Consider the following 27,310-nt stretch of genomic DNA (forward strand, 5'->3'; position numbering starts at 1 on the left):
CCTGTATAACAGCTCATAAGTGCTAACCATCGTGACCGAAGTATTTTAAGCTCTGTGTGTTTCATAGACGCGAGCTTATTATGTTACATTGTTTTCTCAAACTGCCCTTACCACAAATCAACTCTCTCTCTATTACTTGGCTTCCCCATAGTTGATTAAAAGGAAACCTCAGGCATCATGGCATATGCATTCGACATCTCACCTGAGAAACGTGCCAGTCGCGCCAGCTTCGTCTGGCGGCAGCTCTTTGTCACACCACCACCCGTCTCATCCGATGAAGTCAACCTGGCTGGGAGAACAGGGATTGTTACTGGCGCTACCGGTGGAATAGGCCTCGAGATAACACGCCAGCTACTGAGCCTTGGATGCAAGGTCATCATGGGTGTTCGAGATGAGCACAAAGGCGAGGCAGTCCGTCAAGATCTAATCAAGGAAGGCAACCTCACCGATGACATGGTTCAGGTTTTGAAGCTAGATCTCTCATCATACTAATCCATTACCGCCTTTGCTGCCAATGCAAAGAACTTGGACAATCTAAAGATCGCCATCCTCAACGCAGGTATCTACAAAGTATCAGAGGCTTTTAGCCCAACAGGGTACGAGGAAGGGATGCAGATCAACTACCTATCAAACATTCTTCTGCTCATCTCACTGTTGCCCATCATCAAGAAGAATGCACCCGCGGGTGAGGCTGGTCACATCTGCCTTGTGTCATCCGACACAGCTGCTTGGGCTAAATTCGAGGAGAGAACCTCGACACTTCTCCTACCCGTATTCAAGAAGCCTATGAAAATATGGGATATGGGAGAACGCTATGGTACGACAAAACTGCTCGGCCAGCTATTCCTCACCGCCTTATCGAAACGCGTCTCGTCAGTTACACTGTCCTGCGCGAACCCAGGGCTTTGCGGCGGTGGCTCAGACCTTGCTCGTGAAGCAAAAGGTATACTTCGATTTGCACACAAGATACAGTGTCTTGTTCTCAGTCGGACATGTGCTATTGGTGCTCGTACAATTGTGCACTCGGTTACGACGCTGCATAAGCAAGCACATGGTCACTACGTCGAGGGTGATAAGATACAGCCGTGAGTAACCAAAATTCTTTTTTGTGTTAGGCCAATGCTAATCATCTTTTGGTAACAGCATGGCACCGATTGTGTATCAAGATGAGGGGAAAGAGGTTGCTGAGCGACTGTATGCAGAGACACTGGAGGAGCTGTCATTTGCTGGGGTGGGACAGATTATAGATGGCCTACCAGAGTAAAGATTATTTACCTGGTGCCTGAATTTGTCTACTGTGTATGGTCATCCGGGATCCGAATCTTTGTGGAACAAGAGGCCTTAAGGCTCCTATACTTAGGACTAATGTGGTGCTAACACCCAACAATGTCCTGCGTCAAACTTTTCCCAGGCTGCTGATTCGAACAACTGATATCCTTAACTCAGGTGTGCCTTGTGCGACAGTGTGCGATTGTATCAAGCCTGGTAACTTACAAATGAATAAGCAATCGTCAGCATTACCAAGACATAGTCCTGCGTAAACAAAGTAAGTCTGTAACACATTGAGCGAGTTGCAATAGCTTACAACCAAGAAAGAGTGCCACTTGAAGTATAAGACGCCTCATAGTCCCATGATTGGCGGTGTGATAGAACGAACACACACATATCCCCGGACCGTCTTTTCAGTCACACAGGAAGACATCTCGTCTCACCCCCCATTGTACAGTATGGTACGTACGTGGCAACTATGGCTCTCCCCCCGACCCGTGAGACGCACCGAAACACCATCGGAGCCACGTATGCTCTCTCAAAATGGTGCAGCGCTGTTTGAGTTCCACTACGAGCACGGTGGTCAGCTTGTGGTACGGGAGACGCATTATGCGGAGAACAAGCTTGTTCAGGATGGTCGTTCAGGCCCGCCACTGTACGTTGCTCGTCCCTCCTCGCTGAGCATGCCTTCTACAGCTGAAATTATGAAGGCACATTCACTGTGGCCAAGCAGAGTACTTCCAGGTTGAGAGCGGAACCTTGGCTGTCATCAGGAATGGAAAGAAGAGTATTCTTGCCAAAGGTGGTGGCATCATCAAAATCCCTTCCGGAACCCGGTACCGTGCCCCTCCTCTATCAACACAGCTCCGTAGGATTGACAAAAACTGCTGCAGTCATAGATTCTGGGCCGAAGCTCCTGTTACAGAGGATCTGGTGTTCCGAGTCTGGGCAGAACCACAGAACCTGGATAGAGGTTTTGATGAGGCCTTCCTGCGTAACTACCTAGGCTACCTTCGAGACTGCGAAGAGCAAAACATACAGCCCTCAGTCTTTCAGCTCGCATTGCTTAGCTGGGGCGGCGACACCCTCCTATCGCCGCCATGGTGGGTTCCTCTGTGGATGCTGAGCCTGATTCACTTTATGCTTGCTCATATAGTGGGCAGGCTTTTCTTGGGGTAAGCTGACTCCTCATCATCACATCTGCTACTAGAACTTGATGTAATTATAGATACCAAGCAAGCTATGAAGAGTATAGTCCAAGGATGACTAGGGGTAGGGGAATATTGAAGAAAATGACCTGAAAATGCGTCATTTTGACCCTGTCTATCGGAACGCATGGCTTGATCTGGTGTAGATGACTATTTGGAAGTATTTGTCTCTTGCAACGTCAAGATCTCTTAGTTCAGTAGCTCTTTCGAACATTGATTAACATTGCCATTTGAAGCTATTAACTTTAAGAGAAAAGGATTATGCGTATTCCCCAAGTAGCTCAGAACTGCTCGCGATCTGTCTCTGCTAATCATCCTGCCGAGCCCATCCACATATCAAGCAATTCCGGGTTCGAGAGTACAGCAATGATGGATTCCGAAACGGCCCTTGCGCCTCTCCGGTTGCATCTTTCTTCTTTCCTCCATTCTCATTTTCGCGATGACTACGATGGAGGCTCAGCCCCGCTAAGAAAAAGCCATTGTTTCATCCACGACAATGCTATTCTCAGCCAGCCCCAAAGGTTGGTGGAGGGGGGGTAGCTGATTGTCCGTCAGCTTTGAGATTCGTTTACTCATTGTGTCGGAAGCCGGCTCTAAATAGAAGAAATGAAGTTAGAAGAAATCTCGACATTTTGAAATGTGATGAGAAAATAGATTTATAGTGACTCGCAGCACTAGCTGTAATCAGCTGTGTATATACCTTCAAAATGGTTTCCTATACTCAATTCTATACCTTCCACTCATCAATGACTCTTATGAGATCGGTCTGGCTAACAGGCTGGCTAACGGCCCTTTTCTACAGTAGTCCTATCAACGCCATTGCTCTTAACATATCACAACCTCACAGCGCCAACCTTCGCTATCTTTTGACTAATGAAGAGCACAGTTGGTCGTTCAACACGTCGATCAACTTCGCTGGATCAAGTGACTTCTTCGCTTCTACGGAGAGATGGACAACATTCAGTGCGCCAACATATGCAGCCGTGATCAGTCCAGGAACAAAGGAAGATGTGGCCAAGATTGTATGTGTCTACCAGTTTTTATATACCTGGGAAGCTCATATTGTCGCAGATTAAACTTGCAACGATGTATAATATTCCCTTCCTTGCTACAGGTGCTCGTCACGGGTATACAACAACCCTGGGAGAGCTACATAATGGCCTCGCGATAGATCTCAGTCATTTTAAAGAATTCGAACTAGACGCGGATGCAAAAACTTTGACTGTCGGCCCTGGCGTCACAGTTGGCGAAATATTCGACCCGCTGTTCAGTGCTGGGTTTGAAATCCGTGAGTGATAATACCTATCAGCCTTAGACCACTATCACTGACATATATCCTGGATTTAGAGACCGGCAGCGCCCCTTGTCCCAGTTTCATCGGCGTCACACTTGGCGGCGGTGTTGGTCGCTTACAAGGCGTCTACGGCTTACTCTCTGATGCGCTCATTTCGGTTCGTCTCATCACTGCCAACGGCGAGGTTTTAGAGGTTTCAAGAAATAGATACCCCGATTTATTCTGGGCGATTCGTGGTGCGGGCGCAAACTTTGGCGTTGTAACCTCTGCCACTTACAACGTTCATCCACTGACAAACAACGGCGACATGTTTGTTGCGGAATTTATCGTTCCACCTCGGAGGTGCTCGGAGTACCTCCGAAAGATGGAATCTATGTCACCGCTACCCGCTGAGTTATCTTCTCTGTTGTTGAACAGTTTTAACACGACCACGAACCAGGTAGGACCTCGGAACTTTCTTGATGCCACTGCTGATCAATACTCTTAGACTCAATTGTATGCGCACTGGGCTTACAAGGGCACTGAAACTGATGCCCGTAAACATTTATCACCAATCTTGAACATGAACCTCACAGCAACTCAAATGAGGGTACTGCCTTGGAACAGACTCGTAGAGAACACTTTCGCTGGAGCTGCCGTCACTGTATGTGAACCCAACACCAACCGAAATCTGTACACCTTGAGCATGAAAAACTATTCAGCATCGACTTGGGAAGCTATGTCTGCCAAGTTGGCCACTTTCTACGCACATTATCCTCAGTCGCGCAGTTCCTCTCTTCTTTATGAATTCTTTCCAAATCAAGCTATGGCTGCCATTCCCTTGGACGAAACTGCGTTTCCGCGGAGGGATACAACGGCATACATGTACGTCTACAAGCGACAATTGAACCCCACTCTTCGCGACTGACGTGATGTTTGCGAGCAGAAATCTCATCTTGACTTCGAGCATTCATAGCAGTGACATAGACAATGCTCTGGCAAGGTTTGGTGAAGAGATTCGACGTGATGTGGCCGCAACGTCAGGCTATCCAGAAATCACAACGTTCGTCAATTATGCCCACGGTGACGAGACACTGGATCAAATCTATGGCAAGAATAAACTGGCACGCTTAGCAGCGCTGAAGAAGATATGGGATCCTAAGGAAGTCTTCAGCTTCAACAATGGCTTGCCTACTAGGTATCCTTGAATAATGGTTTAAATGCCCTTTTAGATATTTTCTGGGAATTGTGGAAATGGCATAGATATTCGGTCGCATAGAAGGGTATCTTGTTGATATGTCCTTGATATATACGAAGCAGGTCCACTACCAGCAATGTCCAACCACCATGCGTAGGTCTGGCCCATCACTTATATGACCAAGTGAGTGACTCTTCATGAAATAGTGCAAGAGCATAAGGTACAATCACATCATCTTCATATTACTATAGTGCTAAGCCCTCTCCTCTGAATCTTGCTCAAAAGAATTGACCACAATTGAGACGGCCCCCGACACCAAACCATATTTACAGAGTTTGTGGAACTTGGAGGAATAACATCGGCAATAAAGGCTTATTAATGCATATTGTCTCCCCCCTCACTCATAAATCGACGCTTAAATAGTCAAATACATCTTATAGTGCATCTCATATGATTATAATTGCAAAAATGTCCGCTGAGCTCGAACATCAAGCTGCCTTCGAGGCCACCTTTCGAGGCTGGCTATCCCGCCAATTCACCACCCCAAAGCCCTTACCAACCACTCTCGAACCGGCAGAAAAGACTGCAATAATCACCGGGAGCAATACTGGCCTGGGCTTCGAAGCAAGTCGACAGCTCCTCAAGCTAGGCCTTTCCCACCTTATCATGGCTGTGCGCTCCCATACGAAAGGCGACGCAGCAGCTAGCATCTTACGAGATGAATTCCCCCAATCTACAGTATCTGTTTGGATTCTTGATATGGAGTCTTACGATTCTGTCACGGCATTTGCGGCCCGATGTGCCACGCTTCCACGTATCGACATTGTCATTCTCAACGCGGCGCTGATCAAACCCTCTTTAACTAGAGCATCTACCGGACATGAGCTCACCATGCAAGTTGTTTACCTTTCCACGGCGCTCCTCACCATCTTGCTACTACCCATTTTGAAGTCGAAAAGGACTGCCGCTGGCACACGTCCCCCAGTCATCACAGTTGTTGGATCCGACCTCGCATATCGTGCTGACATGCACACAATGGGCCCTGTAGTGGAACAGTCGGACAAAGATCAAGGTTACAATCAATTCGTATGGTATGCGCGGTCGAAACTCCTGCTCACATTCTTTGTATCAACGCTTGCCGAGTCTGTCAACCCGAATCATGTAATCGTGAACATGGTTAATCCAGGAACCACGCGAGGAACGGCCTTCCTCCGGGAATTCTCCCCCCTCCTTGAGAGGCTTGCAGGAGCACTGCAATTAATATTTGCCAGACCTGTGGATATCGCTGCTACTAATTATCTCGATGCTTGCCTTTTGCGTGGTATAGAGAGCCATGGGTCATTTATTAGTGATTGGAGTATCAAGCCGTAAGTATTGCCTTTTTACCATTATAAAAACTGACGGCGATAGGTACCCCGCCATATGGTATACTTCTGTAGGTAAAGACTTGGGGAAAACGTTGTGGGAAGAGACAATGCGTGAGTTTGAGCCCTTTGGAGTGGCAAAGATCATCGAGGATTTGAAGAAAACCCAGTTTGGAGACAGGGAGGCCAGCAAACCTAGGACCTCTATCCCTACTGAAAGAAGAACTGAGGCAAACTTGATATAGTTCTTTGTAAATTTGGTGGATCTAGAATCTGACCTTTCTGACACATTTATATCAGAAGTCTTCTTACTCCCTTGGATGAGCTAGGTGCCGGTATCAAGTTTTGTTCATTACGTTAACTAAGCACTTTCTGTTGTTAAAGTCTTTCCTACTGTCTTTCTCTATTACGATAAATCTTGCTTTGATATCGTATTGATACAATCAATCAATCGACTCGCAATAGAAAGGACAGCTGCTCTATCAAGGTGTATGGGCTTACACCATGCTAAGACGCGCGTCGTTTTAACTCTTGGACATCGCAATGTCATGCTGTGCCATTCTTACTTGCCTCATGCCCCCACCGATTCATCCTTTACATCTGTCGTTCAATTCAAGTCTTGGGGAGCACGGCATATTACTCATTGACACCAAACAGTATGGTAAGCATCCTTTACCACTGTATAGTCCAGTCAAATGTGGAGTTTATGTCATTGTATTGCATATGTGGCTTACGTGAGATGATTAACGTTGTATCACCATCGATAGCCATGCTCGAAAGAAGTTTCCATTCCTGCAAGATAAGATAGGCTTGGCAAGAGAGAAATGGGCACCCGCATACTTTCAATGTTCTCAACTCTTCTGAGAACCTTTCGCTCATCTTTCCCAGTTTTACCAACATTTTCCCCACTGAAACTCTATGATGGCTCGCCCTAAGTTCGCTCTCGTTACTGGGTACTGATTTAATCGCCTCAAAGCTCTACTGTATTATCACTGATACTATCTAGATGCGGCCAAGGTGGAATCGGAGAGGCACTTGTCATGGAGTACAAGCGCCTTTCAATGCACGCAATCGCGACCGTTCTTCCCCACGAGTCAAGTGTTCATCTATCGCAGGCTGGCATCACCTGCTTCCCTCTGGACGTAAAAGTTGAGGATTCCGTCTCAGAGCTCAAGCTCAAAGTCCAAGAACTCACCGGTGGACACCTCCATATCCTCGTAAACTGCGCGTACGCATCAGCCCCTCCAAAGTCTCATCGTTCAAAGCTGATGATGCATCAGAGGAATTGCATACACTATGACCGCTATCGACACAGACGTGATTGTTGTACAGCGTATGTTTGATGTGAATGTCTTTGGCCCCATGCGCATGGTCCATCATTTTCATGATATGATCATTGAAGCATCCGGCACCATAGTCAACATTGGTTCCATTGGGGGAACGATTCCCTTTGTTTACGGCTGTGAGTGTCCATGGATATCGACGAATTCCTGCGCTGACAAACTCGCAGCGTCATATAATGCTTCTAAAGCGGCTCTGCAGCATTGGTCTAATACCCTGAGGGTCGAAATGGCTCCATTCAGGTATGTGAATCCTTCTGCAAACACTGTTGCTAACGTCCATCCTTTTGAAGAGTCAAAGTAATTACGGTATGTGGCTCCTACATTACCATCCGCGAATTTACTTTTGGCTGATACAGATGTCTCGCTAGGTTATTTCAGGAGAAGTAAACACCAATATTCTAAAGGCCGACGCCCATAGAAGACTTCCAGAAGGTTGATATATGAAGTCTACTCAATATACGAGGAATTACTAATATTGTACTCTCAAGGGTCCTACTACTCCGCCCTTGCCAAGGAATTTGAGCAGCATGTCTTGCGAAAGCCGAGTAAGATGAATATTACCATAATTTTCTGTTCTTGCCTACTCATATCTCTAGAAAATGCCACCGACCGTTTGGAATTAGCTGAGAACGTTGTCAAGGAAAGTCTGAAGAGCCGTCCGTCTGCTTGGTTTTGGTTCGGAAGCTTCAGCACCTTGACCAGATTTCTCGACACGTTTGCTTGGCGAGCCATATGGGTTGGTCTGATCCGATGTATCTCATACTGTCTCAGCTAGTATTGACTGCTTATTAGGACTCAATCCTTTGGAGAATGTTTGACATGAAAAAGCTGCAACGGGCTCACGCAGCTAGGTTTCAGGAGGAGGGAACAAGATGATTCTGTGGTGTTTTTAGGAATACTACTGGCCTTCTCCACATCGTCAATCTCATCGCTAGTGTCGACTGAAGTTAGTAATTATCATTGATTGTCCCAGGCCGAATCTTGGAATCTACTATGGCTTCTTCGCTTCTCTATCAGTGCTCTTAATAATACTTATACTTCTCTTCAAGCGCATGCCTCAATTATGGACGAGGTTCTTTCTATTTCGCTCGCGGGCGATGGTTCATGGAAAGCCATCTCCGCATATGAAATGGCTTAGCCTTATTTCAAGTCCATGAAAAGTTTGATTGGGCTACCAAGACTGGGCTTAGCAGTTCCGCCACGCTAGAAACGACGTCCCCTGAAACTTTCGTTCGCCTTAGATATCCTCATAGCTCTTGGGTCACCAAGCACAATGGCGGAACATCATAAGCTTAAAGAACGAAAAGCAGACAGTTTACACAATATAAACACCACGTTACATTGAATCAAGTATCCCGTGTCTACCAAAACAACGAGTCCCAATCAGGCCTCGTATCTTATCTCATGGCCGTCAGCGTTGTTCCACCATCAACAATCAAGGCTGTGCCAGTAATGTAGCTAGATCTCGAACTACACAAGAAGATAACAGCATCTGCCACTTCCTCTGGCGTTGCAATCCTGCCCATCGGCACTGCGGCATGCACAAACTCAACAAGACCCTGTACGCCTTCGAGGGCCTGTCGTGTCATCGGGGTATCTGTCCAGGAAGGGCAAACGCAGTTGACTCTAATTCCATGTGACGCGTTGTCAAGAGCTACCAAGATATCAGCTGGCTGTTGTTGACAAAGGTTGTTGTTATCGACTGACCGCTATTCTTCGTCAATCCAAGTGCAGCGTGCTTTGACGTGGTGTACGGTAGGACACCTGGACTTGCAACCATGGAAGACGCAGAGCCAATATTCACAATCGCCCCGCGCGATACCCCTCTACCAGCTGAGGTTGCGACTGGCTCTTGAGACCGCATGGTGATAGAAGCTTCTCGCGTGACAAGAAACATTCCTGTAGTGTTAACTCGAAGAAATCTCTCAAAGTCGGACAAAGACGTGTTGGCAATATCGACCGCTTGCCGAACTCCGATCTAGATGAAACGCGTTAGCTATGTATGTCAGATCTTGAGGTACATCTGCATCCAATGATGACTCACGCCAGCCGAGTTGACGCAGTAATCAATGCGCCCGAAGGTCTGTACGGCATGGCTCATCAAGTTTTGAACCGAATCTTCGCGAGTCACGTCGACATGAATGGCCTCACAGCGGAATTCCTTGTTTACTGCTGCGGCTTTGCACTCGCTGACAGCATCTTTCGCCGGGCGGACGTTAATGTCAGCTATCAGAACACCAGAAGCCCCCTCCTTTGCAAAGGAGATGGCACAAGCCCGACCAATGCCACTCCCTAAAAAAATCAGGTTAGCTTTCGAGGATAATAGCAGGAGCATTATCTTTACTTACCCCCTCCAACTATTATAGCATATCCAGGAACGTCCATACTTGTGATGCTGTTGTCTGTCTCTTGAATCTGAATGTCGGTTCACTGTCCTGTACAGGGGACAAGATAACTGGCAATGCGTGGAAATTAATACACAAATTGACTGCCGGTTGGATTACAAATGCAATTCGGAATAGAGTGCTCGCCATTCAACAGGACCATGCACAAGGAAACGCCATATCTGTATCTATTCTTGGAACTGTCATATGATTACTATGGCCGCGGAGGTGAAAAGTTCTGAGAGGCCATCAACGAGCCACGAAACCAACCGTTGTATCTCGAGGGCTATACTAAGACGGCTCGCCGATACTCGCACAAACATAACGTCTTGTGCTGTGGTCGTTCAAAGGGTCTTCGGACTGGAATTCTGTGACATAGTAACTTCTCTCTCTAACCCCGCTCTGTTGTATGATTGAAAGTGTTGGACTGTAAACTAAGACTCATCTAGATTCCATTGATGACATGCATGTTGTGTGATCCAAGAGTGGTATCTTGACCGCTATTGTCGCGGCTGAGAATACTTGGCCTTGTGTTAGAATCTTCAATCCATGGAATGTATCCATACCAGGTATTGGTGGTCAAGGTGGCGGATAGCTTCACTTTTCAAATTTGAATCATCTATCACTAGTTCTGTATACAGACCAACCTAGACTCGAGACGGGAAGACATTGCCTCACCATGTAAGCAGGCAGTGTAATGATCTCAGCTGATGTGAGGAAAGAGGAGAGAGTGTAAACGTGATACATGGGCATAAACCTGGAATATACGGTCCCTTTCATCAAGGAAATGGTCAATCGAATCAGGTCTTCCCATTGTATAGCGATCGAGCCGGATTGGTAGATTGAAGAAATGAGAAGTGCTATAAAGTCGGCTCATGAATCGATCGCCGATTCCATTACGATTCGCACCCGCAAACCATTATTGCAAACAGAAGCAAATCAAGACAAACCAACATGACCAAGTCCGAGACTATCACCGTAGCATCTGGCTCTCAGACCCCTGGCAGCGGTCAGGGATCTCAAAACGAGCAGAAGATGGTCTATGCGAATGCAGCAACTCCAGATGAGGACCCTCTATGCATTGTTGGGATGGGTTAGTATCCCCAAAGACTTTAGGACCCTGGTCCGCCATCCAGCCTAACTCTGATGCAGCATGTCGATTGCCCGGTGGTATCCGCTCCCCAGACGACCTCTGGGACTTCATGATCCAAAAGAAATCAGCCTACGGACCTGTGCCAGCTGACCGATACAACATCAATGGATTCTACCATCCTCAAAGCAACCGAAGCGGCAGCACGAATGTCCCCGGAGGATACTTCATTAACGAGGACGTCAGACAGTTTGACAATGCCTTCTTTGACATCAACAACCTTGAGGCCACGTACATGGATCCACAGCAACGCAAGATTCTCGAGGTCGTGTACGAATGTCTTGTGAGCTCGGGTACTTCTATGGAAGCTGTCGCTGGCTCCAATACTGGCGTCTACGTGGCAAACTTCACGGTGGACTATCAGCCTCTGCAGCTGAGGGATCCTGATTATCTGCATAGATATGTAACGACTGGATCAGGAGCCACTATCATGTCAAACCGGATTAGCCATGTTTTCAACCTCCATGGACCAAGGTATGTGTGCTTCTTTCTCGTGATAAGCGGATAATTAGGTGTTGACAATTGAACAGTCTGTCGGTAGATACTGCCTGCTCTTCGTCAATCTACGCCTTCCACCAAGCTATCAAGGCAATCAAGGCGGGAGACTGTGACAACGCGATCGTGGCCAGCGCCAACCTGATCTTATCACCAGAGCCTCACATTGCTGCTGCCAAGAGCGGAGTCCTCTCATCCACAGGCATGTGTCTTACATTCGACGAATCCGCCAATGGCTATGGTCGAGCTGAAGGTGTTAATGCTATCTATATCAAGCGCCTATCCGCTGCAGTCAAGGATGGAAACCCTGTTCGTGCAGTCATTAGGGGGAGTGCACTGAATGCGAAAGTAGTCCCCCAACCTCCTATAAACCGACGCTAATACTCTTCCAGGAACGGGAGGACTCCCGGAATATCCCTCCCAGATAGTAACTTCCAAGAGCTGGCGATGCGCAAAGCATACCAGGATGCCAAATTGGACGTTGCAGGGACTGATTATGTCGAATGCCATGGTACTGGAACTGCTGTTGGTGATCCTATAGAGGTGGAGGCCACTGGGAGAGTCTTTGATCGAGGCTCAGGCAACCAACTTCTGCTTGGATCGGTAAGCATCTGAAGATCCAGCGTGGTGGTGCTATTGTACAGAACTGACAAAATATCAGGTCAAAACAAACGTCGGGCATAGTGAAGCAGCAAGTGGCCTCACATCCGTGCTCAAGGTTGTCCAATCCTTCGAGAAGGGACAGATCCCCCCAACTCGAGGCATCGTTAACCTCAATCCCAAATGTACAACTCCATCTCTCCGTTGACGCAACATCCCACTAACATAAAGTGACAATTATAGTGGTTCTTGCTGAGCGCAATTTAATGATTGCGCAGGATGCTCGCGACTGGCCACGAAGTCTTCGTCGCGCAAGCATCAATTCCTTTGGCTACGGCGGTGCCAATGCTCATATCATTCTTGAGTCAGCTGAGAGCTATCTTGCCAACAAACATCCAATGGGGCCATCCATGACCAACGCAGCGATATCAAGACAACAGAGAACCGTAGCTTTGCCTCTATCGGCTAGCTCGCCGTACTCTCTGAAAGCGCTAGCCGATGATATCTCCTCGAGGCTCCCTCGGCTCGGTCTTGCTAACGAGATTGACTCATTGGCTTATACTCTTACCAAAGGGCGCGACCACCTTAGTCACAGAACCTTTATTCTGGCAAATCTTGACAAGAGCGGCAAGATCTTAAGATCAATGCGAACAACGGGTGATGGTGATTTCCACGCTATGAAGCCGCTGCCACTTGGCTTTGTATTCACAGGGCAAGGTGCACAGTATCCAGGCATGGCCAAGGAGTTACTCGCTAGCTCTGAACTTTTCTGTTCAACAATCCGCCGCCTCGACTCTGTGCTTCAAGCGCTCGCCCCTGAACACGCTCCAGATTGGACATTGGAAGAGACTATCTCAGACTCCAGCACAACCCTCATCAACGAGGTCGAGCGTAGCCAGCCAGTCTGCACAGCTGTTCAAATCGCCATTGTCGAGCTACTTCACAGCTGGGGTGTTCAGTGTAACGCAGTTGTCGGGCACTCCTCTGGCGAGATAGCAGCAGCTTACTGTGCCGGGATAATCAGTGCCTCGCAAGCCATCACTGTAGCCTACTTTCGAGGGTACGCTGCAGGTAAATTGACGACCAGCGGTTCTATGATGGCAGTTGGACTGAGTGATGCTGCTGCTGAGATTTTGATCGAGAGCAAGGGACTCGCAGATCAGATCCGTGTGGCATGCGTCAATGCCCCCGAGAGCGTCACATTGAGTGGTTCCCATGAAGGGATTCAAGTACTCAAACAGGCGCTGGAAAACGACAACAGGTTTTGCCGTCTGTTGCAAACAGGCGGTCGTGCTTACCATTCCTCCATGATGGAGGAAGTAGGTGGTTTATACGAAGAGCTACTTATCCCTCCTTTTGATGAGAAGGCTGTGAGAGATGGCATTACTTGCCGACCTGTTGGTGCAGTCACAATGTTCTCATCCGTAGGCCCCAGTATCCGGGAGAAGACACCCGATATGCCCGTGTATTGGAGAATGAACTTGGAACAGCCTGTTCAGTTCAGCTCCGCTATCTCAAGCATGATCTCAGGCGAGGGCAATTTACATCTTATCGAGATTGGTCCACACTCAGCCCTTGAAGGGCCGATAAAGCAAATCCGAAAGCATCTTCAACTTACTGAAGCATCACTTCCCTATTCATCAGCTCTAGTCAGAAAGCAAGATGCCGACCAGTGCGTCAAGACGCTTGCCGGAAAGCTCTTTTCCCACGGACATTCTGTGAACTGGGATGCCGTCAACACTCTGCCTAGCATGGGGCTAAGGATCCTTCATGAGCTCGCTCCTTACCCATGGGACTACACGCGGAATCAAGGTGTACTCTGGAGTGAGCCCCGAGCCAGCTACGAAATGCGAAATAGAAAGTTTCTGCGCCATGAACTCCTTGGTACCCGCGCTCTTACAGGTAATGATATTGACTACACGTGGCGGAATCTATTGCGTCTTGGCGAAATACCTTGGCTGAAGGACCATTGCCTAGAAGATCAGATCGTCTTCCCTGCAACAGGTTACATGGCCATGGCTATCGAGGCTCTTTCTCAGATCCTCGACGCAAAGGCGAAACCGGCAGAAGAGGTCTCTTTTGAGTTCCGCAACGTGAATATCAGTGCTGCGCTGCAGATCCCCAGTCAGGAGAGAGATGTCTATTCGAGGGACACTGACCTGGAACTCCATACCACCATGTCTGGCAGCAAGATCTCTAACACTACTAGTTCCGTTGACTGGCATGAGTTTTCTATCTCATCTTGGCAGGCTGGAAGAACCATGCTTCACTGCATGGGTAACATTCGATTGACCAAACCTCTGACAGCTCGAGATAAGCACAGTGTTACGTTATCTGAGATCGATGGTTTTGACAAATGGTCCATGAACAAGTGGTATGCCAAATGGCATGAGGAAGGTCTCTGTTTTGGTCCTCACTTCAGGTCTCTTCACAGCTTACAGACTGATGGGGGACGAAGCCGACGGGAGACAATTGGAATCACAAAACTTGAACCCCCTCTTGACGGACGTGGCGGCACACGTTACACTCTTCACCCCATCACCATGGACGCAGCTATCCAAGCAGCTGCTTTGAGCACTGCGGCAGGTCATGTCGATTCTTTGAGGGCATGGTTGCCAGTCTTCATCTCGGAGTGTAGAATACAGGCTCCGTCAAGCAGTGTCGATGTTGACGTTGAGATTCAAGCCACTTCAGAAGAAACCGGCTTATCCAGCAGATCTATCTCGGCTACAGTACGAGATTCGACTGGGAAACCTGTTATAGACTACACCGGACTACGAGTTTCTTTGTACACCGGAAAGACTGCAACTACGGTCGATCAGTCCACTATAAGCCAAGGAGGCAAAAACCCTCCAAGCGACTTGTATACACAGCGAAACCCAACTCTAAGAGTGACGTGGAAACCTGACATTCAGCGTCTCGATCCGAGTGGAGAGGATAGTATGAGGAGCTACATCACCGCTTTCGTGGATCAACAAACGGAAGATGTGCGTGATTACGAGAGTCTATCCGTGATGAGCGCACTTCTTGATCTCGCTGGACACAAGAACCCACGGATGCGTGTTCTCGAGCTAGGTGTCGATGAGCTGGTTTACAAGGCAAAGCACTGGCAATCGACCTTGTCCAAAGATACGGCCTTTTCAAGGTGTCGGTCCTGGCATGTAGGAACCTTGACAGCGGACGGGGACGTATCGCTGGAACCAGAGGATGGAAAGGATCCATTTGATGTATTATTACTGCCTAGAGTATGGAACTCCACCCGTTGACGAATATTCTCTAACAAGATTCCATAGCACGATACTTCAAAGCAATTCTGGGATCGGTTTCCCAGACGGCTCAGCGACCTACTCTCAGATCAGGGCATCATTATCACTCGTACGACAAGTATCACCGCGACCGAGTTCAAAGCGTCTGGCTTCGATGTCTTGGATGCCGGGAACCAGATCTCACTAGGCGTACGTCCTCTTCAGATGCCAGGCACCGTCCCCAGAAATGTTTTCATTGTGGTAAGTCCGCACCTATAGCCAGCTATGACCTAATTACTAAATCTTCAAGCGTGCCGAAAATGCTTCCGCCACTGTTATAGAACTTGGCGAGGCTATATCAGCAACACTGTCGGGACAAGTCGGTATATCTCATGTCACCAGCATCAAGTTCCACGAGGTAGATACTGCCGAGATCACCGATGTTGACATATGTATCTCCCTGCTCGAAATGGAAAACGAGTTCCTAGCTACTATGAACTCAGAGGACATGGAAAGACTACGCTCCATAACATCTACGACGACGAATCTCTTATGGATTACTGGCGCAAACATGCTCGGCCCTACACCAAATCCCAACTTGACGCTTTCGAACGGTCTGTCCCGCGCGCTTATGCTTGAACAACCTGCACTGCGCTTCTCTATCCTGGATGTTGGGTCACTCGCTGATCTTAACACGGAGTTGATATGCTCAGATGTTATTAAAGTCCTTGGCCGTGTGCATGACAGAGACGACTGCGAGTTCATACAAATGGATGGACTTCTGCATATCAGCAGATACTGTCCCGACATCCAGCTCAATTCACTCTTCCGACGGCGCCTTGGACTTCATGCTGGTAGGAGTTTGGAACCCCTAGCGAGTTCCCATCCAGCACGACTATCGATTGATAGCATTGGCGCTATGGATTCGCTCTTTTTCCAGACGTTGTCTGAGCCTACTTCTCATGCCGCTTTGGATCCGGGCTATGTAGATGTCAACGTGAGAGCCGTCAGTCTCAACGCCAAAGACGTCTACGCCATGAGCGGGCGCGTGGACACGCAGAACATGACTACGGCATTTGACTTCTCAGGCCTCGTCACAGCAGTTGGCCCAGATGTCAGCCATGTCGCAGTCGGCGATCGTGTTGTTGTATCAGCACCTCACCATCTTGGAACAGCTGTTCGTGTACCAGCCGGAAGTGCACATAAAATGACATCTGATGAGGAATTTACTGTGATGCCTTCCATGATGGTCATATATCCCACTGCGTTGTACGCCCTGAACGACCGTGCCCACTTACGTGCAGGAGAGTCTATACTCATACACGCTGGTTCCGGAGGTCTTGGCATTGCTGCCATCATTCTCGCCCGCAGGATAGGGGCTACTGTGTACACCACCGTTGGCTCTGACGTCAAGCGCGAGTATCTCATCAACGAGTTATCCGTTCCGTCTTCGCACATCTTCAACTCCCGCGACTCAACCTTTGTCCAAGGCGTCATGAGCGCAACCAGCGGTCGAGGAGTCAACGTCATTCTCAACTCCCTAGTTGGCGATCTGATGCACGATAGCTGGCGTTGCTTAGCCGACTTTGGACGTTTCGTCGAAGTTGGGAAGCGTGAGCTCGTTGATGCTGGAAGATTAGATATGAGCATGTTTCTTCGCAACGCCACTTTCACCGCATTCGATCTCTCCGAGCTGTTCTACTCTCAGGACCAGTTCCATCGATCTATCTGGGACAGACTCATAAGCGAGACGTTAAAGCTCTATCGTGATGGAGAGATTCAGCCGCCTCCGATCAAGGTGTTTGATGTTAGTCAGATAGCACAGGCATATCGAAGTTTCTTGGGCAAGGATCGGGTGGGCAAGATTGTGATTTCGATGGAGGATCAGCAAGCTCGAGTGCCGGTGAGCATAACCTATACCCTAGTGATATGAGATGAACTAACGGAACTCACAGGTCGCCCCACCTCTGTATCTGAGTGTCTTTGACCCTGAGAAGGTATATCTTCTCGTCGGGTGCCTTGGTGGACTGGGACGTAGTTTAAGTCGATGGATGATGACACGCGGCGCTCGCAGGTTTGTGTTCCTGGGTCGTTCAGGTGCCGACCGACCGAGTGCACGCCAGCTTATCTCCAGGCTCGAAAAGGCCGGTGCTACGGTGGAGGTAGTTCGAGGCGACGTCTGCAACTTATCTGATGTCACAAAAGCAGTTGAAGCTTGCGTCAGTGCGGGCAGACATATAGGTGGTATAGTCCAAGCAGCTATGGGACTTTCCGAATCTCTCTTCACCAGCATGTCCAATGAGGCTTGGCACACCGGCATCGATCCCAAGTGGCAAGGAACATGGAACCTTCACAACGCACTCCAGGTCCATGTCGATAAAGACCAAACCAAGGAGCCAGACTTCTTCCTCCTCACCTCCTCTGTTTCAGGGACTGTTGGCACAGCTACCGAAAGCAACTACTGCTCGGCCAACGGCTTTCTCGATGCTTTTGCTCGATGGCGTCGGTCTCGCGGACAAGCCTGTGTTTCGGTTGGTCTAGGTATGATCTCGGAAGTGGGCTATCTGCACGAGAACCCTGAGATCGAGAGCTTGCTTCTGCGCAAAGGCATTCAGCCTCTCAACGAAGATGCGTTCTTGCAGATCGTCGATCTTGCACTGAATAGCGAGCAAGGTGGTCGAATTGATGACTCGCATCTACTAACAGGCCTGGAGTCTGCTGCAATCCGCGAGCTGAGTGCTCAAGGGTTCGATGTCACCAGCCACGGTGTCCTAAACGAAGCACGCTCCTCTATCCTACTAGCCTCCGTTTTAGCTGAAAAAGAGGCTCAGGATGTAGTTCCTCAGGATGGTCACGTAGCTGTTGTAACAGCTGCAGAGTGGTTCAAGAGCATTTCCTCGGCTCTGTCACCCGTCTTCGCCTCGGTTGCAGACTCTGCTACCTTGCACATCGCAATCATGCAGCTGATCAAGACGCGCTTCTCTAACCTGATCCTAGTTCCTACAGACCAAATCAGTGAGGATAAGCCGCTGCCTAACTTTGGTGTTGATAGCATGATTGCGTCGGAGTTTCGCTCGTGGTTCTGGGCAGTTTTACGGATAGACATCCCCTTCTTGGACATTATGAGCACGAAAACGACTTTGGGTACGTTGGCAGAGTTAGTAGAAGGGAAGCTTTAGCTAGATAGGTCATACTACAGATCGCTTTAAGACAGAATGATGTGTATTCCAACTCAAACCCATTTCCCTGTGAAGCTTCTCAGAATCACTAAGCTGATGCTTATGGCAAGCGCTTGGGGCGTCTCGCCAATTTGATCGGCCACGGGATGATAAAATTATCAGAAGATATAAAGCTTGATCCTAAAGTGGCCCGAAGCACTTTATATCACATTAAATATACTATACATAGTTGAACTCCCATTTACCCTTCACAGTTAACCAAGACACTGTGTGTACCCATGAGCTTTTCCCCCCAGACTTTTCACGGTGGCGTAGGTCCTCTCACGGTTTTGTCCACTTGGTCAGTGTCTGTTGAATGTGCATCACCATATTTAATATCCACCTGTACAAAGTCAGTCAAGAAATAACGCGGTGTCCGTAACGCAGACTCACAGCAGTCGTCCGGAGAATGCCATTGTATGTCATGATCTCCTCTTCACTTCCATTAGGTGAATATCCACGAATCTCAGTCTGTGTTCTACTTCGATGCATATCCTTGAGATGAAAAGACGACACGCCAGCTGTGCCGTTTCCGTAGCGACTTGGCGTGTTATATTTCCCAGTATCATTAGTACTTTTTCCGGAAAATAGACGAGGAAACATTCTGCGAAACAGTGGACGCAGAGCAGGGCCGCAGCAAGCAATGATGGCGAGATTGACTTCGATACTGCTCAGGGTGTCACCAAGCGAGTGTCTAGAGTCGTATCCTTTGACGTAGAACTTCTTATGCAGTTCGATCACACGAAGAATAGCCACAATTGTTACTCTGACGAAGGGTTAGTAATTGCGAATTAGGTGCTAGTTGCTTACTTACACGCCGCCCATGAGAAATACCACTATTAAACCAACTTTTGCAGCGATCCGCATCTTGAGACCCAGGAAAATCCAAAACGGAATCAAGAGAACAAGAAAATCCGTAATAATTGTGATGATAGCCGATGAGATGTAGAACGCTGGTCCATCAATCTGACGTTCTGGCTTTATAGACAGGTCCCAGAACGCATTGATAGGAATGGTTTGGAATACCACAGTCAAGAAGATCGCAATCATCAACGCCACATTAAATGCGTTTAGGCCGTAGATGGTCCATCTGATACCACGATTATGGCCTCCAAGTCGAAGAAGGAAGAAAAGAATCGATGACTTTACTAGAGCCAGGATAGGATTGTAAAGGACCTGCATTATCCAGTTGTAAAACAAGACAGGCTCGATGTCATAAGACTTGGGAAGATCTTTAGTATGGAAGCCGATGTATTCGTATCTGAAAACTATGGAGGATGAGTGCCCGTCTTGGGGAAGTGTTGCATACAGCACTTACAGTAGTAATACGGGACATGTAGTCCGATAGAAAACAGCTACCTTGGTCAGTCATCAGATTGATTTCATCGGCGCGGTAACATTACCATTGCGACTGTGACGAACCAGTCATCTATAGCTTGTCAGTTAAACCAAGAGATCTCACATGCAGCGTTGCCGCGAACTCACCGATACCGATTTGCTTCTTACTAAATCGGGAGTACATGCGGGCAATCCATGTGACGAAAGCAAGAGACGTCATGAGAAAAATAATCGCAATTCCAGTTTGCTGAGTCGCATTCGTTGGTATTTCCGAGACCGGCACATAACCACGTCGGAAGACCATGTTGGCAGCTGTGCCGCTGTCATTTTGGTCCATTTTGGAGTCAATTGAGTGAGAGAATGCCATCGCCAGCGGTGGGGAAATTACTATATAAGTCGAGACAACGAGTGCATGGAAGCAGCCACTTCGTCAGTAATCTGGGCATTCCAAACGCCTTCCAGGCGAAGTGCGAGAACATTACCAGGGGTCTGCTTCATCATCAACAAGGGCCAAACTCTAAATCAAAAGGTCATCTGCCAGCGTAAGCCCTAGTCGGTCATTGTAGGGATCCTACAGGCTTGGACTTTTCTAGTGTTCTTTAGCGACCTTCGGGGCAGCCACAGCTGGAACTGGGATGAGGGGTAAACCCTGCGTCGTAGGGTCGTATTATTGATTCCAGAGGCGAGTTCCCCCATATTTTACAACAGGGAAATTGATCCGGAGCAGGGGACAGATTCTAGGCCTTCGTTGTGGCGTCGAGAGAATCCCTTTTTGTGTGTGTCGTACGCAGCTTTGCAATTAAAAGTTGGAATCGTTAGCTCTTAAGAGCATTAAACTCGCGGCTAATGCCCAAAAAACGAAAGGCCGCTAATTACGGAGTATACCATCGGTAATTCACGACTCTTGAACTACCGGCCGGCCCCTCCTCATCTTCAGTGTGGCTGTTTCTCCACCTCTTTAACCGATGTCTACAACGGGATCTGGCGGCCGGCTCCAGGATTTCATTGTTAGATCCCTGATCTAACTACTTTAGCCCCGCCAACCGGATGAGATTCCAGTGCCTTGGCTGCTTGGCATCATGACCAACGACCAACAACCAACACTCTGCAGGTTTGAGCACTAAATCTCTTAAGGGAGGTGGTAGCGCCCTCCGGCCTCAGGGTTCAAGCAATGTCTAGACGACGAACATGTTCGTCTCGTCCTTCTGCACGATTAACTTCACGATAGATTAAACCATCGGATGACATCTTGAAGCCTAATCCATCTCAGGATACGACTTATATATCCTATGCCAAGACCGTTATGAGTTCTATGCGTGCAATTTCTCGGGGAAGGCTGGGGTTCTTCTTGCACATCCTCGTCTATATTCCTGACTCGCCTTTTGTGGCCGATTTGTCGGATAAGCTGCATGACGCAGGGGTTTTTCGTGCCGCGATATCCAGCTCAGGGTTTCCCTTAGTCCTTTACCCCAGCTGCATAAGCTCAAAGACCAAACGACGGTGATAATTAATAGTTCTGGAGAGTATTCCAATGCAAGACCCTAGATAGCACATTTCTTTACCCATGGACCCTTGTTCCAGCTGAATCCTGCGTTACCGAGACATCCTACAGGAGATTATGATGCGCTGACAAAGACGCATGCATAACCATCTCTTATCCCCCTTATACTCATAAATATAACTCACTGTTGTCACATTTTGAGTTCCAATTGAAGCAGGCACTGTTTCGTGTGGTGGCTTGCATATTGTCACCTTCCTCCCATCGATCTCCCGCCGCCCCTCTCACTCCCAAAACAGACGCCATGCTCGTCACTCCCAGCCTTTTGGGCAGCCTCCTCGCCCTACTGGTCTCCCAGAGCGGCACAGCCTACGCTGCTGACTCGGAACAGACCAGTGAGGTCGGCGAGACTGTCAAGGGTGATTACTTGGCTGAGGAGAAGTTTCAGCTCACGGACGCCTCACTTCCCCAGATTGATGAGATCGATCCCGACCACGCCTCACTTTTCTACCCTGAGAATGTCTCCACCAAGCGTCGAAGTCTAAGTTCTCGTACTGCCACGAAATGCAAGACCTTCCCTGGAGACTTTCTCTGGCCGAAGGAGCCTGTTTGGAAGTTGCTTGACTTGATCACTGGTGGCGCTCTTGTCAAGACTGTTCCCATTGCAGCGTCATGCTACGATAACCTTGGTGTTTACGACAAGACTCGATGTAGCTATGTCACCGACAACTGGTTCAACTCGTCTCTGCAGTAAGTCAGCCATGCCCTACCCTACCTATGCTGTAGCTAATCTTGCCTAGTATCGCCGACCCAACCTCAGTCATGTGGCCCTTGTACCAAGGTCGTACATGTCAACCGGGCGAGCAAATCGAAGGAAATTGCACCCTTGGTGGCTACCCATCCTACGTCGTCGATGCGCAGAACGTTGCTCATATACAATTGGCTGTGAACCTTGCCCGCTCGCTTAATATGCGACTGGTCATCAAGAACACTGGCCACGATTTCAATGGGCGATCTGCCGGTGCCGGGGCTTTGTCGATCTGGACCCATCGCTTCAAGGGTATCCAGTTCTTCAAGAGCTACAAGACCAAGTCTTACAGTGGGCCTGCCCTTAAGGTTGGAGCTGGTGTTATTGGCTCTGAGCTCTATCAGGCAGCTGATAAGTATGGTGTTACTGCCGTTGGAGGTGAAGGTTTGAGCGTCGGCTTTGCTGGAGGATATCTAGCTGGCGGTGGACACTCGCCCATGTCCCCTCTCTACGGCATGGGTGCCGATCAGGTAAGAACCTTCCATTGGCCTAGACTCGATGACACACTGACACGACATAGATTCTCAGCATCGACGTCGTAACTGCAGATGGCCAATTTGTCACTGCCAACCAGAACGAGAACACCGACCTCTTCTGGGCCCTCAGCGGCGGTGGTGGAAGTACATTCGGTGTCGTGACCTCATACACCGTCAAGGCATTCCCCAAGATTAATGCTTCCATCATGACATTCTCTTTCGGCACCAGTGACACCGTCTCTTATGATACCTTCTGGAAGGCTGTAAAGGCTTACTGGAAGGCTATTCCTACTTTCAACGATGCTGGTAACTATGAGTACTGGGGTGTCTTCCATGGAGCAGGCGAGGACCTCATCTTTTCTTTCTTCCCTTGGTTTGCGCCTAACCACACTCTTGCTGAACTGAAAGCTTTGACTGCACCTCTTTTCAAGACCTGGAAGGACCTGGGTATCGAGCCTGACGTCGTTGCGTCTGAGCATGATAGTTTTTACGGAGCCTGGTCAGCTGGCTTCCCTCGAGAGGTTGTTGGCGGTGCTAAGACCAAGACTGCTGGTCGTCTCTTCCCTACGTAAGGACTCCCCTCCCATGTTCGTGTTGGTTATAGCTAACTGTTTCCTTTAGTGAGAACCTTGTTGACCCAGCCAAATTCGACAAGACCTTTGATGCACTCAAGAGTCTTTCTGATAAGGGTGGACAGGTGATTGGCTTTGGCATTACTGGAGGGCCAGGCCCTTACCCAGATAACGCTGTCAACCCTGCTTGGCGAGGCGCTGCTATGTGGGCTATCTCTGTCATTGACTTTCCCGAGGGCAGCTCATGGGATGTTGTTGCTGAGAAGAGCAAGACACTGACGAATGATTGGATGAAGCCATGGAGGGATGTGACACCCGGCGGAGGTGCATACGCCTCTGAGGCTGATGTGACTGAGCCTAACTTCCAGCAGTCCTTCTACGGTGCTGCTAAGTATAAGAAGCTTCTCACCATCAAGGATAAAGTCGATCCTAATGGTCTGTTCTATGCGCTTCAGGGTGTTGGTAGCGAGCGATGGTATGTCACGGACCAGGTTCCTGGTGTGCCTACCCAAAATGGTCGTCTCTGTCGCGTGTAGGCCTAAGGTCACCTTCGCTTACCCCCTTGCTTCGTTGTACATAGTCGAGAATGTCGGTTTTTATATAATCTAGGAGGTTGGCTGACCAATTCCAACCTAAGCAATCAGACCCTGCGTGATCACGAAAGTTGTTCCTTAATATTCTAATTGGCGGCCCTGTTACTCTCCAAAGCCCGACAGTGTCCACATGCGAAAAAGCCCAGGCCAAGTTTATGCGGTCAACAAACCAATTGTTGAAAACCTTTCGCATGAATGAGACAACAGAAAACAATAATTATGCCGAAATACCATTCGCCTGTCTTATAAGCGATATCCACCATAATGGCAGGCTATGCTTATTCTGCAGCTATGCGCAGCGATTTGCCCTAAAAGGAAGCTGTACCTTGCTTACTTTTAAAATTAGAGTGACAAATCTGATGTGATCGACAGCTGACGGCATGATCGACTGACGCATGAGAGGCTGTGGAAACAAGGTAAGCAGTGCAGATCGCGGGCTGTGCCTAGATCCTCTCGGGTATAAAAGCACGGGTAAAGACTATACCATAGCTTCTTGCAACAGTTGGCAATCACATAGAGGATTCATCATGATCACTCAAGGCCTCGTCTGGCCTGTCCTCGGGCTTCTTCTCAACTCCGCTTCAGCGGGTACCATTCGCCAATCAGTACTAAAGTTAACCGTCAAGCACGAGGGTACCCTAAACCCAGCCATAAACGCCGACTTTCCAGATCCATCGATCATCCAACTCGAAGATGGATCATGGATAGCTGTTGCAACAAATGGCGGTCCACCAGACAACTACCGAAAGCTTCAAGTCGCCACGGCTAGAGATCTTCTCGGCGAATGGACTTTGCAACAGGAAGATGCCCTTCCCGATAAAGGCTGGACAACAGGCGAGAACACCTGGGCGCCCGACATTCGACGTATCGACAGCGGAGAGTACATCGTTTACCTGAGTCCTGAGATTGAAACTGGCAGACACTGCATTGGTGTCGCGCGTTCAAAGAATGCAACTGGTCCCTACACATATGACGAGAAGCCTCTTGTCTGCGGACCAGATGATCTCAAAGGCGCCATTGACGCGAGCGGCTTCAAGGATCCCGACACTGGCAAGAACTATCTCATCTATAAAATTGAAGGCGATGCATCAGGTCCAACAGGCGGTACACCAATCATGCTCCAAGAAATCGAAGGCGACGGTGTTACCTTCATCGGAGATGCAGTCAAAATCTTCGACCGCATCGGTAGTGAAGATGGTGTTCTCGTCGAAGCACCAAACATCGTACGGCTAGGCAATGGGAAATATGTTTTGTTCTTCAGCAGTCACGATTTTCGCGATCCTTTATATAATGTCAAATACGCGTACGCGGATAAGTTATCGGGACCGTATACGCGTGCGGAAGAGCCGCTGATTGCGGCGCCGGATTTCGGACTTGACGCGCCTGGCGGTGTGACGAGCAATGAGGCAGGAGATACTTTGGTCTTTCATGGATGGTGTCCCGATAACAAGAACATTCGGTGTATGTATAGCGTTGAGTATGAGTACGAGTGAGGGACTGGGGCGGGTAGATAAGCGATAACTTATTCATTGACTTGCCCTTCAATACCGTTCGTCAACAGGACCCGTTATCCGCCAAATAAAGTTTGCCTCGAGCAGCCCGCCTCTGTTGCATATATCGACTGGCAAAAATGACAACGTACAAAAGATATAATGCAGCGAATTATCGACCACGCCAGGAGTCGAACCTGGAATCTCTAGAGAATTCGGGAGCTGGAAACCGAAATCTAGCGCCTTAGCCATTAGGCCACGCGGCCGGAACTGTTGATGATTGGCTCGCTTCTAGGAGCGGTCAAGTTGTTGACGCGTCCAGGCGCGTGACAAATTGAGGAATAGGGTAGTTGAACGCGACGTTAGGAGTTCTGTTAATTCTAATTACTCTCATATGTTAATCACTGCCCTTACTTAGAAATGGGTTTACTTAAAGATAGTTGAATTTTCTTTATATCTAGCATATTATCTCTTTTTCTTTAGCATAAAGATTAGGATTAATATCTCGATTTAATGTAACTAAATATAGAACAATTAACACAAGCCACTTTGCTAAACCAAAAGTAAATGCAGTTTGTTAAATGATAATACTGGATACCATAGCAACATTTATCCGTAGTTGTATAAAGATTATAACAGTGGCTTGCCTGTTGAAGGCAGAACCTCCCTTCCAACACGGTTTTGGTAACCCTACTTAGTCTCCTGGAGCTTCAGCAACTTCTGAACAGTCGGGCGCTTAAGCATATTCTCAGCCCATTTCTTAACGTACGGATAATCGTCCTGGTTAAAGTCCTCATTGGGGATTCGCGGTTCAGCGGTATGCTGCCAGGTGAAGAACGCGATATCCACGTATGAGAGTCGACCACCCAAGAACCAAACGTTTCCATCCGCATCAGGCTCCTGCTTAGCCAAATGCCCATCCAGCACGCCGGTCACGCGGTTGACTTCTTTGACATAGCGCTCACGAGCTTCAGGAAGTGGCTGGTAGATGATGAACCACATTGCCTGGCCGTAATACGGTCCCTGGCCGGTGGTCTGGAAGAAGAGCCACTGGCGAGCGTGGTATGCTTCCGCTGTGCCCGGTTTAAAGCTAAGTGTGTTGTCCTTGTCATAGGTCTCGGTCAGGTACTCAATGATAGCACCTGATTCCCAGAGAGTGAGGTTGGTATTCGGGTCCTGGATAGAAGGCAGTCTGCCATTGGGGTTGATGGCGACATACTTAGGGTTCTTGACGTCGGTGAGAGGGATGATTTCTGTCTCATAAGGGAGTCCCAATTCCTCGCACAGGAGGATGATCTTGCCAGCATTGGGCCCGTGGACTCCCAACAGTTTGATAGGCTTAATTTCTGCCATAGCGATGAAAGATGATTCGTATGATGATAGATGGAAGGGGCACGGATGTGAAATGTATATGACGATGTAAGTCCCAGTAGAGATGATAGAGTGTCGAGTGAACTTCTTCCTATGGGAGTCGTATCTCTTTAATACATGACTTTGCCGTCCTACAACTAACTCAACTACGTTCTTTGGAGTCGAACAGACTTAACACTAAGCATGACCGCGGAGGGAACTGACAAATACAAATAGGCAGTAGTACAACAAGTGATTAGTCAAGTTGTGATGAGGTTCGAGGGTTCATCATGATTGTCCTCATGTAAGCCGAGTAAAGTGCCTGGTTCCGCGGAACTGGTGGTTCCCATTTGATTGGCTGGCTTATGAACAGCGAGCAACAAAAATCCCGACCCCGAATTGCTTCACAAATTGACAAATTTACAAATTGTTTCATTA

At 48.4% G+C, this 27,310-nt stretch overlaps 11 protein-coding genes, besides 1 other annotated feature; 8 read left to right on the forward strand and 3 right to left on the reverse strand.

Moving 5' to 3' along the window:
* Nucleotides 1-177: 177 nt before the first annotated feature.
* On the forward strand, nt 178-1,264 carry FFUJ_11028 (uncharacterized protein; the record flags this gene model as incomplete). XM_023569879.1 has 3 exons in its annotated part: nt 178-456; nt 523-1,085; nt 1,144-1,264. 3 exons carry the CDS (start codon nt 178-180, stop codon nt 1,262-1,264), a joined length of 963 nt encoding a protein of 320 aa, XP_023437032.1.
* Nucleotides 1,265-1,727: 463 nt separating this feature from the next.
* FFUJ_11029 (uncharacterized protein) lies at nt 1,728-2,448 on the forward strand (the record flags this gene model as incomplete). XM_023569880.1 has 2 exons in its annotated part: nt 1,728-1,924; nt 1,980-2,448. 2 exons carry the CDS (start codon nt 1,728-1,730, stop codon nt 2,446-2,448), a joined length of 666 nt encoding a protein of 221 aa, XP_023437033.1.
* Nucleotides 2,449-3,563: 1,115 nt separating this feature from the next.
* On the forward strand, nt 3,564-4,958 carry FFUJ_11030 (related to 6-hydroxy-D-nicotine oxidase; the record flags this gene model as incomplete). XM_023569881.1 has 5 exons in its annotated part: nt 3,564-3,765; nt 3,825-4,210; nt 4,259-4,414; nt 4,532-4,635; nt 4,697-4,958. 5 exons carry the CDS (start codon nt 3,564-3,566, stop codon nt 4,956-4,958), a joined length of 1,110 nt encoding a protein of 369 aa, XP_023437034.1.
* Nucleotides 4,959-5,416: 458 nt separating this feature from the next.
* FFUJ_11031 (related to short-chain dehydrogenase/reductase family protein, putative) lies at nt 5,417-6,557 on the forward strand (the record flags this gene model as incomplete). XM_023569882.1 has 2 exons in its annotated part: nt 5,417-6,315; nt 6,359-6,557. The coding sequence occupies 2 exons, from the start codon at nt 5,417-5,419 to the stop codon at nt 6,555-6,557; spliced, it is 1,098 nt and encodes a 365-aa protein (XP_023437035.1).
* Nucleotides 6,558-7,233: 676 nt separating this feature from the next.
* Nucleotides 7,234-8,531, forward strand: FFUJ_11032 (related to 1-acyldihydroxyacetone-phosphate reductase; the record flags this gene model as incomplete). XM_023569883.1 has 9 exons in its annotated part: nt 7,234-7,265; nt 7,319-7,540; nt 7,593-7,774; nt 7,823-7,895; nt 7,946-7,961; nt 8,024-8,087; nt 8,144-8,200; nt 8,252-8,391; nt 8,448-8,531. 9 exons carry the CDS (start codon nt 7,234-7,236, stop codon nt 8,529-8,531), a joined length of 870 nt encoding a protein of 289 aa, XP_023437036.1.
* A 521-nt stretch (nt 8,532-9,052) lies between these two features.
* On the reverse strand, nt 9,053-10,040 carry FFUJ_11033 (related to dehydrogenase; the record flags this gene model as incomplete). XM_023569884.1 has 4 exons in its annotated part: nt 9,053-9,309; nt 9,363-9,633; nt 9,700-9,947; nt 10,004-10,040. 4 exons carry the CDS (start codon nt 10,038-10,040, stop codon nt 9,053-9,055), a joined length of 813 nt encoding a protein of 270 aa, XP_023437037.1.
* A 953-nt stretch (nt 10,041-10,993) lies between these two features.
* Nucleotides 10,994-18,708, forward strand: FFUJ_11034 (probable polyketide synthase; the record flags this gene model as incomplete). XM_023569886.1 has 9 exons in its annotated part: nt 10,994-11,132; nt 11,192-11,663; nt 11,720-11,993; nt 12,150-12,287; nt 12,346-12,469; nt 12,528-15,511; nt 15,578-15,790; nt 15,840-17,432; nt 17,485-18,708. The coding sequence occupies 9 exons, from the start codon at nt 10,994-10,996 to the stop codon at nt 18,706-18,708; spliced, it is 7,161 nt and encodes a 2,386-aa protein (XP_023437038.1).
* Nucleotides 18,709-19,009: 301 nt separating this feature from the next.
* On the reverse strand, nt 19,010-20,422 carry FFUJ_11035 (related to integral membrane protein PTH11; the record flags this gene model as incomplete). XM_023569887.1 has 6 exons in its annotated part: nt 19,010-19,090; nt 19,141-19,513; nt 19,562-20,015; nt 20,066-20,102; nt 20,151-20,176; nt 20,233-20,422. The coding sequence occupies 6 exons, from the start codon at nt 20,420-20,422 to the stop codon at nt 19,010-19,012; spliced, it is 1,161 nt and encodes a 386-aa protein (XP_023437039.1).
* Nucleotides 20,423-21,887: 1,465 nt separating this feature from the next.
* On the forward strand, nt 21,888-23,975 carry FFUJ_11036 (related to isoamyl alcohol oxidase; the record flags this gene model as incomplete). XM_023569888.1 has 4 exons in its annotated part: nt 21,888-22,333; nt 22,384-22,861; nt 22,912-23,435; nt 23,489-23,975. 4 exons carry the CDS (start codon nt 21,888-21,890, stop codon nt 23,973-23,975), a joined length of 1,935 nt encoding a protein of 644 aa, XP_023437040.1.
* Nucleotides 23,976-24,559: 584 nt separating this feature from the next.
* On the forward strand, nt 24,560-25,525 carry FFUJ_11037 (related to endo-arabinase; the record flags this gene model as incomplete). Its single annotated transcript, XM_023569889.1, has 1 exon — nt 24,560-25,525. One exon carries the CDS (start codon nt 24,560-24,562, stop codon nt 25,523-25,525), a length of 966 nt encoding a protein of 321 aa, XP_023437041.1.
* A 173-nt stretch (nt 25,526-25,698) lies between these two features.
* Nucleotides 25,699-25,788, reverse strand: a tRNA (tRNA-Arg).
* A 424-nt stretch (nt 25,789-26,212) lies between these two features.
* Nucleotides 26,213-26,875, reverse strand: FFUJ_11038 (related to theta class glutathione S-transferase; the record flags this gene model as incomplete). Its single annotated transcript, XM_023569890.1, has 1 exon — nt 26,213-26,875. One exon carries the CDS (start codon nt 26,873-26,875, stop codon nt 26,213-26,215), a length of 663 nt encoding a protein of 220 aa, XP_023437042.1.
* Between the last annotated feature and the right edge of the window lie 435 nt (nt 26,876-27,310).

The sequence above is a fragment of the Fusarium fujikuroi genome, chromosome FFUJ_chr10 (genome assembly GCF_900079805.1).
Source record: "Fusarium fujikuroi IMI 58289 draft genome, chromosome FFUJ_chr10".
In the NCBI taxonomy this organism is placed as follows: Eukaryota; Fungi; Ascomycota; class Sordariomycetes; order Hypocreales; family Nectriaceae; genus Fusarium; species Fusarium fujikuroi.